We start from the raw sequence: 17,322 nt of genomic DNA, 5'->3' as shown, positions 1-17,322 counted from the left end.
TATTAATAAAGTTGTATATACAAATCAAACAAAAGCATCTCCCTGTATATACGGAATGATCGCAACAAGTCTAATCTTTATGCAGCATTTTGAAGAAAAACTCTAAACAGTAGTCATAGTACCGTAAATCAGCCCAATAAAGGAAATCATAGTTTTTTCAACGTAGATGTGCGTTTTCATATATATTTCTTATATCACCTTTGAGACTGATGGCTAAGACCTAAAATAAACACCTAGACGCTACATTTGAAGCATTAAATGAAAGTGCAAAGTTAGATTTCTCAGGTACCCCAGAAGCACAGGTGGTTATAAAACCTAACAAAAAACTGATTGAAATATTATCAATTTAGTATTAAATTAAGAAATGTTGGTCACTCATTTTCTTTGTGTAAAGCGGATGTCCACCATATCATTCTTGGATCCGACATGCCTAATATTTATTCGTTTTTCAAATGTTTGGTACTCATGTTTTTTCTCCTACAGAGCTACAAATCCTCTTCATCAGGGGTCTGCAACCTCCAGCACTCCAAGCTACTGTGAGATTACATCTCCCAGCATGCACACTTGCTTGGCTGTTCTTGGAACTCCCACAGAAGTGAATGTAGCATGCTGAGAGTTGTAGTTCCACAGCAGCTGAATGCCAGAGGTTGCTGACCCCTGATATACATCGTCATAGAGCTGAAAGATTATAGTCAGGCTGCCTGCATTTACCACTAGTGGCCGATTAGTGTATACCACTCAGATTTATTATTGAGCTCAGTATATAGTTAGTAAGCTCTTAAGCGCCCACTAACGGTGGCTAAGGCTAGTTTCACACTAGCAGTTAATATCTGGCAGGGAACAGTCTGCTAGATCCCTCTGCATTTCGGCATTGCTAAAGCATTGCCGTCCATTCCCCATTAACTATAATGGGGAACGGCGGTGATCCGGCAGTAACCCTGCAAATATGCCAAAAATCAACCAGACGAAAACCGTTGTGTGCAGCCTGCCGGATATTTTGCGTTAGTAGAAAACTAGCCTAAAAGCAATTAGATTTTTATGTTCAGGGTAGTTTATCATGATCTTTGTGCCAGAAAACACACAAAAGGTGGCAGAAATGTGCCACAAAGTCGCATATTTTCACGCAAGCTTTATCTGCAAAAATTTTTGCAACTTTTGGGAGTTTAAAAAAAAAACTGATGGGGTTTAGAGCTTGTTCACACGAAATTGCGGATCCGCAAAAAACAGACGCCACCAGTGTGCCTTCTGCAATTTGCGGAACGGAACAGGAGGCCCATTATAGAATCCCTTTTCTTGTCCGCAAAAAAAAAGAATTTTTGAGGGGCCACGGAACAGAGCAACGGATGCGGACAGCACACAGAGTGCTGTCCACATCTTTTGCGGACTCATTGAAATGAATGGTTCAGTATACGGACCGTACGTGGAACGCAGAAAACGGCCCGTATACGGAACGCAAACCACGTTCAAGTGAACGAACCCTTAGCAGGAGGGGTGATGCCTCTTGCAGTCCAATAAATTTAATTGCCGTAAATTATAACGCAGATTCCTTTTCTGCTGCCTGGGCAGGCAAACATGCAACAAGCTTATTAAGAAGCCTGTACGTCTTAATAAATTTGGCACATCTTACTCTAGTACATTTTGGAATGAAACACCTGATTTAGTAAACTCTCCTGTATGTTTATAAAGTGGATTTGGAGCTCTTTTTCAGAAAAGCAGAGCTGTGGCTGTTATAAAGATATATTGAGACATTAATCAGCACAGAATGTGATTATTCAGATGATAAAATAGTGTTCAAGGGTGGAAATGTATTGTGAATAGAGCTTTTTCATTCCTGGAATTGATTCCTGTACTGGAATTGACATCCTGGTATCATTCAAACCTGCTCTTTTTCAGATTTCTATTTGGGCCAATGACACAAAGTATACAGTACATTTTTGTGTACCTAAAACATAATCAAATCCAGAATTTAGCAAGACAGTGGTTTAAAGAACACACAGGTGTGGGTGAGTTCAATGATTACAAGTAGAATGAATGCTTTTACAGATAAGGTATACAGTATTTTCTATTAAGCCTGTATTGCACCTGCTGATTTTTCGGCAGATGATCGCTAACGAGCGTTCTTATGAATGCTCGTTAGCGATCATCATGCAGTGTAATACTGCCGACAATTGCTTGATGAATGAGCAAACGCTCGGTCATCGGGCAATTCAAATCTTTTGACATGTTAAAAAATAATTGTTTGCTGGCAGCAGATTGTGGTGTTTAATAACAATCTGCAAACCACTATACAGCATGGGGAGGAGTGATGGAGGAGATCGTTACATGTAATGGCAGTGGTTTCCTCCGCTAACGAGCAGGCGATCGCTGGAAGGGAACCCTGCCCCTCCCGACAATCGTCTGCCACAGCCTTTTGTCTTTGTTTGGAAGGGCTCCATGACGTTGGTAATTTGAAGCATAAATTCACCTTTCGATACAATCTATATAAAATGTTGAAATACTAAACTTTGCTTATTTATTATCTTATGATTGCATCCTATCATGAGGTTCCTTCACGTCTAGTGAAGCATTAATAATTCTTCTGGTTCCTATTTGGGATCACTGAGCGTTGTGCTGACATGCTGTGATGATGTCCGGGATTGCTCTGCATTCTGAGACATACAGTTTTCTCAACATCGGACTTCTGTACTGTTCTTGCTCTAAACAATGAGGCATTTCAAACTGGAATAAGATATGCTAAAGCTGCATGCCATCAGTTTGCACCCTTCATTGGCGTCGGTGCACCACAAAATTAAATCTATGCCAGCTATGAGTTGGTGTACTGTAGATTTGCGTATGGATTTATGCCAATTTCTGGAAAAAATTTAAATAAAACTGCCTTCTCATGAGAGACCCCTCACACTAAACTCCACCCACTTTTCTTATCACCTAGAAAAAGGATAAGCAAAGCCTAAAAGGGCAGAGAAAAATCTGCTACCTTTTGACATCAGAAAGCTGGTATAAAACCCTTTATATATAGATATAATCTGCTCAACCCATCCTGCCCTATAACATGTTGCTGGAACAGCAGACTGCATGATTAACGTTGCAGGTTCCCTTTAAAGGGGATGTACAGGATTTTTTTTTTATTATTTAGCCCCCAGACATCAGGACCTGTGGAGAAATCCATACTCATTTGTTCCCTGCCACTTGGTTCCAGCTCTGTGGCTCCTGGGTTGTCCTCGACTGTCAACTTCATATATTGACGGTATCAAGCGCGCCACTGTAGCCAATGACTGGCCTCAGGGTTGACCCCAAGCAGCACATAACCAAGCTGTAATGTCAGGAAGTTGACAGATGGGGACTCCAGGAAGCCGAACCAAACGAGAATGGATTCTCCACATGTCCCAATATCTGTGATTTAAATTTATTTAAAAAATAAATTAAAAAAAATTGAATTTAAACACCCTCTTTATTCTATTATTTTATGGATGCTAGATAAAGACAGAATTGGAAAATAAACCATACCAGAGAAATATTTCCACACGAAAGTTGTATCACAAGAAAAAGACATTAGATCAAAACCGAGATGAAACTAGGTTTAACCCTCTGTTAATACGCAGCATGCCCTAATCTGCTTGCCACATTCTCACTTCCCATGACCACACATCTTTCTTCTCAAACTCTGCTCCTTCTATGTCCAAGAACTGGGACATTCCCACACAAGCTGGGAGTTATGCCTTATATCAGGAATAGTATGCAGGAAGCATTTTTCTTTCATTGGTGCCAATTGGCAAAGCAGACGGTGACAGAGATTAGCGTGCACAGGTCCTTCACCTTAGATGATACCTATCTACCTCCAACTAATGAAATAAATAGCACTGCCAGAATAAAGTCACAGACACATACCTATTTATTTATAGACATATGGGTAAAAAAATATATCCCTTTAATAAATCTACAGCTGATGGATGACATTAACCACACTCTGCTTCACATATTAACAAACTACAATTCTACTGTATACATGGAGATACATTAGGATGTAACAGTCACGGCTCATATCAGTTTATCAAGGGGCATGGAAGAATGGCATGCTAAAAATGACCTGCTACCTTATCTCCGTCATGTGTGAATAGGGATCAATATACCAAATGGCTGGAGAAAACAAAGTTGCAAATACAAAATGTGACCATATAATGTGACTGGGCACTTGGAAATTAAAGGATCAACAATGGTGAAGGTCCTCAATGTCATAAGTTGTTAAACTTTTTTTTATCATTCCTATCCAGTTATTTAAAGGAACACTAAACCTAGAAATTAATGATAAAAGTAAACAAGAAATCTAGTTGCCCTTGTCATTTGCCAGTCTGAAGCATTTTTGGCAAGTTCCTGAAACATTTAAGGAACAGAGGGGTTAATCTCCTGCTGGTCACTTCTTTTTTCAGCTGGTATCAACCTAAGTAGCGGATCTTAGCTAAAACGAAGGGTTTAATCTTTCTATCCTACTGTGCACAGCAGTGAGGCCTGTGCTTCAGCCCGTTGTCTTACAGCGATCAAGACACATGACAGTAAGGAGAAGGGGACATGGCTGAGCTCTGTGATGCAGACAGATGGTTTCTTAATATCGTTCTCAGCTTTAATTGTCCTGTGAGACAAAATAGGACCAAGGGAATGGAGAAGACAAAGGGTCTAGGTGCTGGGTTATTTTTAACAAATTCTTCATGTATTTTCTGCGTTTAGTGTTCCTTTAAAAAGTAAGCTTTATAAAATGAGGTTGTCGGGTTCCAAAATTGCTTTCAAATTTTCAGCATAGAAAATGCAAAACGTTCTAAATGACACACATTTGCAATGTGGGCTCATCTTGGTGCTCTTGCTGTATGGACGTGGGCCTTCACACTGGCACATCTACACTGCGTGCAGAATTATTAGGCAAATGAGTATTTTGACCACATCGTCCTCTTTATGCATGTTGTCTTACTCCAAGCTGTATAGGCTCGAAAGCCTACTACCAATTAAGCATATTAGGTGATGTGCATCTCTGTAATGAGAAGGGGTGTGGTCTAATGACATCAACACCCTATATCAGGTGTGCATAATTATTAGGCAACTTCCTTTCCTTTGGCAAAATGGGTCAAAAGAAGGACTTGACAGGCTCAGAAAAGTCAAAAATAGTGAGATATCTTGCAGAGGGATGCAGCACTCTTAAAATTGCAAAGCTTCTGAAGCGTGATCATCGAACAATCAAGCGTTTCATTCAAAATAGTCAACAGGGTCGCAAGAAGCGTGTGGAAAAACCAAGGCGCAAAATAACTGCCCATTACTGAGAAAAGTCAAGCGTGCAGCTGCCAAGATGCCACTTGCCACCAGTTTGGCCATATTTCAGAGCTGCAACATCACTGGAGTGCCCAAAAGCACAAGGTGTGCAATACTCAGAGACATGGCCAAGGTAAGAAAGGCTGAAAGACGACCACCACTGAACAAGACACACAAGCTGAAACGTCAAGACTGGGCCAAGAAATATCTCAAGACTGATTTTTCTAAGGTTTTATGGACTGATGAAATGAGAGTGAGTCTTGATGGGCCAGATGGATGGGCCCGTGGCTGGCTTGGTAAAGGGCAGAGAGCTCCAGTCCGACTCAGACGCCAGCAAGGTGGAGGTGGAGTACTGGTTTGGGCTGGTATCATCAAAGATGAGCTTGTGGGGCCTTTTCGGGTTGAGGATGGAGTCAAGCTCAACTCCCAGTTCTGGAAGACACCTTCTTCAAGCAGTGGTACAGGAAGAAGTCTGCATCCTTCAAGAAAAACATGATTTTCATGCAGGACAATGCTCCATCACACGTGTCCAAGTACTCCACAGCGTGGCTGGCAAGAAAGGGTATAAAAGAAGAAAATCTAATGACATGGCCTCCTTGTTCACCTGATCTGAACCCCATTAAGAACCTGTGGTCCATCATCAAATGCGAGATTTACAAGGAGGGAAAACAGTACACCTCTCTGAACAGTGTCTGGGAGGCTGTGGTTGCTGCTGCACGCAATGTTGATGGTGAACAGATCAAAACACTGACAGAATCCATGGATGGCAGGCTTTTGAGTGTCCTTGCAAAGAAAGGTGGCTATATTGGTCACTGATTTGTTTTTATTTTGTTTTTGAATGTCAGAAATGTATATTTGTGAATGTTGAGATGTTATATTGGTTTCACTGGTAAAAATAAACAATTGAAATGGGTATATATTTGTTTTTTGTTAAGTTGCCTAATAATTATGCACAGTAATAGTCACCTGCACACACAGATATCCCCCTAAAATAGCTAAAACTAAAAACAAACTAAAAACTACTTCCAAAAATATTCAGCTTTGATATTAATGAGTTTTTTGGGTTCATTGAGAACATGGTTGTTGTTCAATAATAAAATTAATCCTCAAAAATACAACTTGCCTAATAATTCTGCACTCCCTGTATACAGGTCTATCTATGGAGGCTTTAGAATATGAGGTGCAGCCACAAACATGTTAGGGTCCATTCACACGTCCGCAATTCTGTTCCACATTTTGCGGAACGGAATTGCAGACCCATTAGTTTCTAGCCACCCACATGACATATGGTAAACAAGTGTAGAAAGCTGCATTACCTTCTGAGCTGGAACCAGTACAATCAGAGAAGTCTCAGAGAATATGTTATACAAGTGAGGGCTCGTTCACACGAACGTGTGCTGCCTGTTGCCGTATTGTGGACCGCATTTGCGGATCCGCAAAACGCGGGCACCGTTCCGTGTGCATTCCGCATCACGAATGCGGACCCATTCACTTCAATGGGTCCGCAAATCCAGAGATACGGAACGGAACACTACGGAAGCACTACGGAGTGCTTCCTGGGATTCCGTTCCGTGCCTCCGCACCGCAAAAAGATAGAACATGCTCTATCTTTTTGCGGAACGGAGGGATCGCGGACCCATTCAAGTGAATGGGTCCACGATCCCCATGCGGCTGCCCCACGGACGGTGCCCGTGCATTGCGGACCGCAATTTGCGGTCCACAGCACGGGCACAGGCTTCACACGTTCCTGTGAACGAGCTCTAAAACCTGATAACGCTGACAGTCTACAAATTGCTCTAATAAGTCATGATGTTGTTCTTGGAGAAGCTCTAGCTATTGCTTTCAATTACCTATACTTGCAGTTTTTAGATTTTTTTGTGGAATTCTTTTTGGGTAAGGCCTAGTTCACACGAACGTTTTTTTTGCGGGTGTACGGGCCGTTTTTTTGTGTTCCGTATACGGAACCATTCATTTCAATGGTTCCGCAAAAAAAACGGAATGTGTTCCGTATGCATTCCGTTTCCGTATTTCCGTTCCGTTGAAAGATAGAACATGTCCTATATTTGGCCGCAAATCACGTTCCGTGGCTCCATTAAAGTCAATGGGTCCGCTAAAAAAACGGAACACACCCGTATGTCTTCCGTATCTGTTCCGTTTTTGCTGAACCATCTATTGAAAATGTTATGCCCAGCCCAAATTTTTCTAGATAATTACTGTATATGCCATACGGAAAAACGGAACGGAAAAATGGAACGGAAAAACGGAAACACAACGGAACTCAAAAACGGAACAACGGATCCGTGAAAAACGGACAGCAAAAAACTATAAAAGCCATACGTTCGTGTGAACTAGGCCTAAGGCATCCACAGGAATGAAAAAAAATTAAGCCATATATGTAATGTATAAAACGTTGTGTAAAAAGGCCGGGTTCACAAAGGTCAGGTTTTGTATGTATTTTCCTATGAATTAAGCCTCATGCACACGACCATTGTTGTGTTCAATTCCGCAAAATGGGGTTCCGTTGTTCCATGATTCGTTTTTGTTTCCGTGTGTCTTCCTTTATTTTTGGAGGATCACCAGACATAAAGGAAAGTAAAAAAAAATCTAAGACAGGTTTGCCATGCAAATGATAAGAAAAAAACGGACGCGGACGTGCGGACAATCTTGTGTGCCTCCGTGTTTTTTAGCAGTCCCATTGACTTGAATGGGTCCGCGAACCGTTTTCCGCGAAAATAATAGGACAGGTTATATTTTTTTGACGGACTGGAACCACGGATCACGGACGCGGATGACAAACGGTGCATTAGCCAAGTTTTCAACGGACCCATTGAAAGTCAATGGGTCCGCAGAAAATCGCGAAAAACGGAACAACGGACACGGAATAAAACAACGGTCGTGTGCATGAGGCCTTAAGGGTACTTTCACACTAGCGTTTTTCTTTTCCGGTATTGAGTTCCGTCCTAGGGGCTCAATACCGGGAAAAAAATGATCAGTTTTATCCTAATGTATTCTGAATGGAGAGCAATCCGTTCAGGATGCATCAGTTCAGTCCCCCTTATGTTTTTTGGCCGGAGAAAATACTGCAGCATGCTGCATTTTTCTTTCCGGCCAAAAATCCTGAACACTTGCCGGAATGCCGGTTCCGGCATTAATTTCCATTGAAATGTATTAGTGCCAGATCCGGCATTAAAATTGCCGCACTGACAGATCCGTTCTTCCTGTCCGCGCATGCGCAGACCTTTAAATCTGAAAAAATAAATACTGGATCCGTTTTTCCGGATGACACCGGAGAGACGGATCCGGTATTTCAATGCATTTGTCAGACGGATCCGCCTGACAAATGCCATCCGTTTGCGTCCGGATTGCCGGCCGGAATCCTCTGCCGCAAGTGTGAAAGTACCCTTAGTTATGACAAAATTGGGAAGTATAATTTTCCATTCACACTCCCTTCTATAAGTTCTATTAGAGCACATGAATGTAATAGAGTGTGGTCCCCACTCATATCCTAAAGTCCAGTCCTCAACAATTTTTTGGTATGAAAATGTTAATTCTTGGACATGGTTTTATGGTACGAAAAATTTGACAAAATTGAGACATATGGTTTTCTATTCACACATGGCTATTTTTAATCGGGGTGTTCTGATCAGGCAACTCACTTCTATAAGTTCTAGAGTACAGACCTCAGCAATTTTATGGCATGAAAATGTACATTCGCGGACATGATTTGATGGTATGAAAATGTTAATTCCTGGACCACGTCAGTGTGAACTAGGCCTTACTAAACAAGGCAGTTTTTATATATTATACTACATTATTATTTCTGTTCAATACAAAGAAAATTCTATGTACATGTGTTTCTTCCACTGTATCCTTTATGGGACAGATTTGATATCTGATGTACAATATACATCAGTGACGCTATTCCAATGTGAGAAAACAGCAGCGACTAGACGCATGATCAAGAGAGTTCTAATTATTAACAGATGAAATTTTGTAAAAAGAGTATTCTATATATTTTTGGCATTTAAATGATGGAATTCAGTTTGTACATTTAGTAAGCTGGATCACATATGTATGCATTTATGACCATTATTTTCCCGTAGGTTCCCTGGTCTGTGTTTAGACTAGAAGAGATTTTACTAGTGAATTGCACATAGAGCAGTTCCCTTTATTTAGAGCATATGTTCACTGTCTACATATAGCATAAATCATCTACAAACCGAAATACTATTTATTACTGATCTTGTTTTTATTCTGAGTGGCAGCCTGTATTAGTCCAGAGCTGCGTTCACAATTCTACAGACTTCAGAGCCAAAATCTCCCAGCATTCATTGATTGCTCAATGTCTGTAAATAACTTGTTTTGGTGATTTTTAATGTCGCTGTGTAGTCTTTACATCAGGAACTATACAACAATGTGATGCTGGGAAAACTATAGTTACGCATGAAATAGCTGTCAGACAAACGCTCATTCATTTGACAGCTATCTGTGCAGAAACATTCACAATCGGTTGAGCAGAAAAAAGAATCAAGCATGCTGAAATTCTTCATACCAAATGTTCTTTTTTGCCCCCTGTCTGAGGTTAAGAGCTATTTGGGATACCCCAGACACATTAGACAAGTTTGACGTCATACTGTGTACTGGCAGCTGAAATGTCACATTGCATTGTAGGATCTCTGGGCCTCCACTAATAACCAGGAGACTTGTGAAGACCGCTTTGGGCTGTAATATGTGCAGTGACAAAGTACTAGTGCCAGGTAAGGAATGAACTGTACTTACAAAGATTACATCTATATATGAACAGTAAAATAATGAAGGGAACTCACTGACAGCTTGAGAAAATGAACGCTGAAAACTAAAACAATCTCCATTTATTTAAAGGGGTATTCAGAAGAGAATCTTGAAAGAAGGCTACAGGGTCATGACACACAGTACAACACTACTAGTATTACATCCTAAACATTTGTAATGACCTTTTCTTGTCTGACTACTGCTCTATAAGCAAGGATGGCCAACCTGCGGCTCTCCAGCTGTTGCAGAACTACAGCTCCCAGCATGCCTGGGCAGCCTACTGCAGGGCATGGTGGGAGTTGTAGTTTTACAACATCCCTGCTCTATAGTGTTCCTCCTTGGTGCAGCAAGAATGGGCTTGGCTTCAGCAGCCGCCTATGTGGATAGCAGACTACAATTCTTATCTTGCATTGGTGAAATCTATTCCAGGCCGTTTGTTCTCCTCCTTCTATATTCCCATTATTGCTGAACTGCAAGTCTCCCGCTCTTGTGCACCTTATATTGTGCTCCCTCACTGCTGAGCCTCTCCCATTAGTTCCGGTTACAGTCTCCTATAACTCCTAGTGCTATAACTGAGCATGCTCAACCGGCAGCTGCAGGTCGTAACCCTAGGCAGCAGGCTATAAGCATCACATTTTGGGCCAGTAAGTGTTAAGTGAATACGTGGGGAAATTACAGATAGGGTTGAATGACTGCATATGACAGATTTTCACTTTGTACCGCACTGTTTCAATAGGAGTCTAGTTTTGTGTAGTGCAAAAATCCCTTTAATAAACAATTCACTACACAGAGAACTATAAACCTAACAAAATATTAGTCTGTTCCGTTTATATGTCTCCGTGTAATTATATTCACTACGAATATGAATTATTTAGCACAAAACATTTCTTTAAAAAGTAACCTATAAACACGTGGCATTGGAAATGTATAAATGTGTTCAATGGCCATTAAAGGGTTTCTGTCATCAGAAAAATGGGTATTAAGCTGGTTGACATTAGCGATGTGCTAATGTCAGCTGAACATAACTATATTAGTCCCATGTCACTATGTGCAGCCGTTATTGAGAAAAACTAACTTTTATAATATGCAAATGAGCCTCTGGGAGCAGGAAGGGGGGTGGGGGCGTTGCACCTGCTCCTAGAGGCTTCGTTCGCCGGCTTCCTCACTGCGCCTGCGCTGAATACGTTGCAGTGAGGAAGCCGGCGACCGTCCTTCCCTCACTGCCCCTGCGCCGAATACTGAACGGGGCGGCGCAGGCGTGAGATTTCCCCGGCAGACAGGAGGCCAACGCTGCCTGGCCCTGTCAATCAAGTGTAGAAGGGTGTGAAAAGAGGTAAGCGAACGGAGCCTCTAGGAGAAGGTGCAACGCCCCCCCCCCCTGCTCCTAGAGGCTCATTTGCATATTATGAAAGTTCGTTTTTCTAAATAACGGCTGCACATAGTGACATGGGACTAATATAGTTATGTTCAGCTGACATTAGCACATCGCCAATGTCAACCAGCTTAATGCCCATTTTTCTGATGACCGAAACCCTTTAAATCACTAAATGTTATCACTTGATTACAGAAGGTGGCGATTTCTATGTCATATATATTCTTGGGCAAGGTATCGTGTATATTATGGGATAGAATTATTTCTCCCCACTAGACTGTAATTAGTTCACTATGTGATTGTAGATATGAAAACTCTTGTAAATAAATTCCCCTACATTGCAGATTAATCAACCAGTGTGTCTTATGTCTAATGTAAATGAATGCTACGTTTTCAGTAAAAAGAAGAATGTCTCTGAAACGCCTAACCAACCTGATAAAAAAATCCCTAATGTAAAGCATAGACAGCAGACTCCATGTCCCCTGGATCACATTAAGACGTGACTCTAAGAGTGTAATGCCAGTACGCCCCAAAAACAGCAATAATCTTCAGAGAAGAAGTTTTTACCAAAAGCATGCCACCTGTGAGCGGGCCACAGGGGCTGCACTATAAAGCCACACTGTCAACCCTGTTTGTGATTAACGTCCTGCCTGATATTAAAAAATAGACCTTTTACTCATACAGATGTCCTAAAGATGTCAGCACAAGGTTCTGGATGTAGCGCCTGCTGGACAGATGTCTTCTGGACACTTGTTGCTCAGAACCCTGCCTTTGAATGAAGCCACATTTCGTCATCGGTAGTCTGAAGAGAATTTCCTTAAAAAAAGAATGATAGTAATATGTGAGTAATCAATAAAATACACTGTAGTAACATTGCATGGAAAATAACAAAGGTCCGGTTTCCAGACTCAACCCCCCCAGAGGCATACTTCTATCACATTTACTAACATTTCCCATGCCAAATCTAAATTAATAATAAATTAATAAATCAAATAGTAGGCGAAATATACCTTATTAGACTTCAACAACATCATTAATATTTGGGAAGCTATATATAGCTTTAGCAGCTATTCTGTAATTTGAGGAGTGTACCTTTTAATGTAACAAAGACTCCTCTTTAAATTTCTGACGCTGCTACACGCAGTCTAGCAGAAGCTTATCCCTCTGCAGTACACATGTCTGCTCGACTGATCCGATTGTGGAGGTTTATGAGGGAGTCGGGGAGGTAGGTTGTTCAGCAGATGCCTCACTTATGTGTGTCGGCACCTTTACAGTTATTTTTCCACTTTACTTTCACCTACTGATTCTCCAATCAGACATCCCATCTAAAAACCAAGGTTCTTGCTCCACATCTTCCAATCTCCAGGACTGGAACTAGCAAACTGAATGGAGCAGAAATCACAGTTTTGCATTCAAAGTGTAGTGGCCGTGTCGTATTACTGCAGCTTAGCTCCCATCCAAGAGAACGCTGCGGTAACCAGACATGACCACTACACTCTGAATGAAGCCGTAGCGCCGGCTCAGTACAGGGAAACAGCTGATCAGTGGGAGGGTGGGTGTCAGACCCCACTAATCTGATATTGATAACCTATCCTGAGGATAAGTTATTAATATGTGGAGCCTGGAAAACCTATTTAACCTGGCAATTTACATTAAGATGCATTTACACTGCACTGACTAGCAGACAATTATCTGGAACAAAGCATTCCTTCCTGATAATTGCCTACTCATCAGTGGAGGTGAAGCACTGCATTTACATGCAACAGGGAATGTCCCACAGGATTGGCGCATGGCAAATGTGGTGCCAATATTCAAAAAGGGTCCAAAAACAGAGCCTGGAAACTATAGGCCGGTAAGTTTAACATCTGTTGTAGGTAAACTGTTTGAAAGTTTTCTGAGAGATGCTATGTTAGAGCATCTTAACGGAAATAAGCAAATAACACCATATCAGCATGGCTTCATGAGGGATCGGTCATGTCAAACTAATTTAATCAGTTTCTATGAGGAGGTAAGTTCTAGACTTGACATCGGCGAATCAATGGATGTCGTATATCTGGACTTCTCCAAAGCATTTGACACTGTACCACATGAAAGGTTAGTATATAAAATGAGAATGCTCGGACTAGGAGAAAACGTCTGTATGTGGGTAAGTAACTGGCTCAATGATAGAAAACAGAGGGTGGTTATTAACGGTACACACTCAGATTGGGTCACTGTCACTAGTGGAGTACCTCAGGGGTCAGTATTGGGCCCTATTCTCTTCAATATATTTATTAATGATCTTGTAGAAGGCTTGCATAGTAAAGTATCAATTTTCGCAGATGACACTAAACTGTATAAAGTAATTTACACTGAAGAGGACAGTATACTACTACAGAGGGATCTGGATAGACAGGAGGCTTGGGCAGATAAGTGGCAGATGAGTTTTAACACTGACAAATGTAAAGTTATGCACATGGGAAGAAATAATGCAAGTCACCCGTACATACTAAATGGTAAAACACTCGGTAACACTGACATGGAAAAGGATCTAGGAATTTTAATAAACAGCAAACTAAGCTGTAAAAACCAGTGTCAGGCAGCTGCTGCCAAGGCTAATAAGATAATGGGTTGCATCAGAAGGGGCATAGATGCCCATGATAAGAACATAGTCCTACCACTTTACAAATCGCTAGTCAGACCACACATGGAGTACTGTGTACAGTTCTGGGCTCCAGTGAACAAGGCAGACATAGCAGAGCTGGAGAGGGTCCAGAGGAGGGCAACTAAAGTAATAACTGGAAAGGGGCAACTACAGTACCCTGAAAGATTATCAACATTAGGGTTATTCACTTTAGAAAAAAAGACGACTGAGGGGAGATCTAATTAATATGTATAAATACACTGCTCAAAAAAATAAAGGGAACACTTAAACAACACAATGTAACTCCAAGTCAATCACACTTCTGTGAAATCAAACTGTCCACTTAGGAAGCAACACTGAGGGACAATCAATTTCACATGCTGTTGTGCAAATGGGATAGACAACAGGTGGAAATTATAGGCAATTAGCAAGACACCCCCAATAAAGGAGTGGTTCTGCAGGTGGTGACAACAGACCACTTCTCAGTTCCTATGCTTCCTGGCTGATGTTTTGGTCACTTTTGAATGCTGGCGGTGCTTTCACTCTAGTGGTAGCATGAGACGGAGTCTACAACCCACACAAGTGACTCAGGTAGTGCAGCTTATCCAGGATGGCACATCAATGCGAGCTGTGGCAAGAAGGTTTGCTGTGTCTGTCAGCGTAGTGTCCAGAGCATGGAGGCGTTACCAGGAGACAGGCCAGTACATCAGGAGACGTGGAGGGGGCCAACAACCCAGCAGCAGGACCGCTACCTCCGCCTTTGTGCAAGGAGGAACAGGAGGAGCACTGCCAGAGCCCTGCAAAACGACCTCCAGCAGGCCACAAATGTGCATGTGTCTGCTCAAACGGTCAGAAACAGACTCCATGAGGGTAATATGAGGGCCCGACATCCACAGGTGGGGGCTGTGCTTACAGCCCAACACCGTGCAGGACGTTTGGCATTTGCCAGAGAACACCAAGATTGGCAAATTCGCCACTGGCGCCCTGTGCTCTTCACAGATGAAAGCAGGTTCACACTGAGCACATGTGACAGACGTGACAGAGTCTTGAGACGCCGTGGAGAACGTTCTGCTGCCTGCAACATCCTCCAGCATGACCGGTTTGGCATTGGGTCAGTAATGGTGTGGGGTGGCATTTCTTTGGAGGGCCGCACAGCCCTCCATGTGCTCGCCAGAGGTAGCCTGACTGCCATTAGGTACTGAGATGAAATCCTCAGACCCCTTGTGAGACCATATGCTGGTGCGGTTGGCCCTGAGTTCCTCCTAATGCAAGACAATGCTAGACCTCATGTGGCTGGAGTGTGTCAGCAGTTCCTGCAAGACGAAGGCATTGATGCTATGGACTGGCCCGCCCGTTCCCCAGACCTGAATCCAATTGAGCACATCTGGGACATCATGTCTCGCTCTATCCACCAATGTCACGTTGCACCACAGACTGTCCAGGAGTTGGCAGATGCTTTAGTCCAGGTCTGGGAGGAGATCCCTCAGGAAACCGTCCGCCACCTCATCAGGAGCATGCACAGGCGTTGTAGGGAGGTCATACAGGCACGTAGAGGCCACACACACTACTGAGCCTCATTTTGACTTGTTTTAAGGACATTACATCAAAGTTGGATCAGCCTGTAGTGTGTTTTTCCACTTTAATTTTGAGTGTGACTCCAAATCCAGACCTCCATGGGTTGAAAAATTTGATTTCCATTTTTTTATTTTTGTGTGATTTTGTTGTCAGCACATTCAACTATGTAAAGAACAAAGTATTTCAGAAGAATATTTAATTAATTCAGATCTAGGATGTGTTATTTTTGTGTTCCCTTTATTTTTTTGAGCAGTGTATATCAGGGGTCAGTACAGAGATCTATCCCATCATCTATTTATCCCCAGGACTGAGGAGGTGGTGATGGTGAGTACAATAAAGGAATTCAAGAGGGGCCTGGATGTATTTCTGGAGCGTAATAATATTACAGGCTATAGCTACTAAAGAGGGGTCGTTGATCCAGGGAGTTATTCTGATTCCCTGATTGGAGTCGGGAAGGAATTTTTTATTCCCCTAAAGTGGGGAAAATTGGCTTCTACCTCACAGGTTTTTTTTTTTGCCTTCCTCTGGATCAACTTGGATAACAGGCCGAACTGGATGGACAAATGTCTTTTTTCGGCCTTATGTACTATGTTACTATGTAATCACCTCTACTGTATGAGGACAAGTTATGGCTACTGCTGTCATTCGTCCTCATATGGATTAACTGTTTCTGGTCAGCAGAGAGCTGTTTACACAGCACAATATGCCACCCAGAAACAATTATTGACGTGTCCGCATGAAAGATGAATTGAGCATTTTGCTTGTTCTTCGGCTGATTTGCGGCACATTTACATGAGCCGAAAGGAACGTTCGTTCACGATAATCTGCCCGACAATTGGCCAGTGTAAATGTGCCTTTAGTGACTATACAGGGTCTGTGCAACGATGTCACTGATAAGCAGCTAATATCATTCACTTATATGTACGTAAATGTGTTCAGAGGCATCAGACCTGGAGATATAGTAAGTGGGATAAATTAAAGCTCATGGGCACAGACACTTATCTTTTCCCAGACTGGAAAGGCTGCTTACAGAAAAAAATACATTGCATTCAACTAAAGTCAAATAGAAATTACATACCTACCGATGTTTTAGTTGAATTTTAGTTGAATTGGTAAAATTGGGGCATCTAAGCCCTGCCCCGTGAACATCCACTTGTTTTATGTTACTCAGTACATTTTCAACCTGGGGCAGCCCTGGACTATCCCTGATTTTCAGAGACAAATTCAGGACAGTTGGCAACTATGGATTTAGCATCCCTTTAAAGAGGACCTTTCATCACTCCTGACATGCCTGTTTTAATAGCTCCATGCATTCCCCGTGTAATAATAATTCTGGAGCATCTATTCTTATGGCTCTATGTTGTGCCATTCCTTTATTATTTCTACTAGAAGTTATGAATGAATTGTTAGCAGTCTGCAGTAAGGGTACAGAGGGGTGGTAACCGATTGGGGGGTGGTTTCCCTGCACAGACTCGCTCTATCCAATCAGTGCCCCTGGTGTCAGACTGTGCAGGGACCCCCCCCCCCCCCAACTGGTTACCTCCCCTCTGTACCCTTACTGCAGACTGCTGGCAATTCATTAATAACTTCTAGTAGAAATAATAAAGGAATGGCACAGCACAGAGCCATAAGAATAGATGCTCCAGAATTGTTATTACATGGGGAATGC

General features: G+C 42.1%; 1 protein-coding gene across 1 annotated transcript in view; it reads right to left on the bottom strand.

Moving 5' to 3' along the window:
• Window positions 1–11,419: 11,419 nt before the first annotated feature.
• The window catches only part of BEND7 (BEN domain containing 7), an 84,537-nt gene continuing 78,634 nt past the window's right edge, over window positions 11,420–17,322 (bottom strand). Inside the window, exon 9 of the mRNA XM_040413158.1 lies at window positions 11,420–12,271. Within this exon, the coding sequence (XP_040269092.1) occupies window positions 12,213–12,271 (59 nt within the window). The 3' untranslated portion in view covers window positions 11,420–12,212. The remainder of the gene's footprint in view (window positions 12,272–17,322) is intronic.

This window comes from Bufo bufo, chromosome 1, assembly GCF_905171765.1.
Source record: "Bufo bufo chromosome 1, aBufBuf1.1, whole genome shotgun sequence".
Lineage (NCBI taxonomy): Eukaryota > Metazoa > Chordata > Amphibia > Anura > Bufonidae > Bufo > Bufo bufo.
Note: the sequence above shows the minus strand (reverse complement) of the source record. Positions and strands in the feature narration are given on the sequence as shown.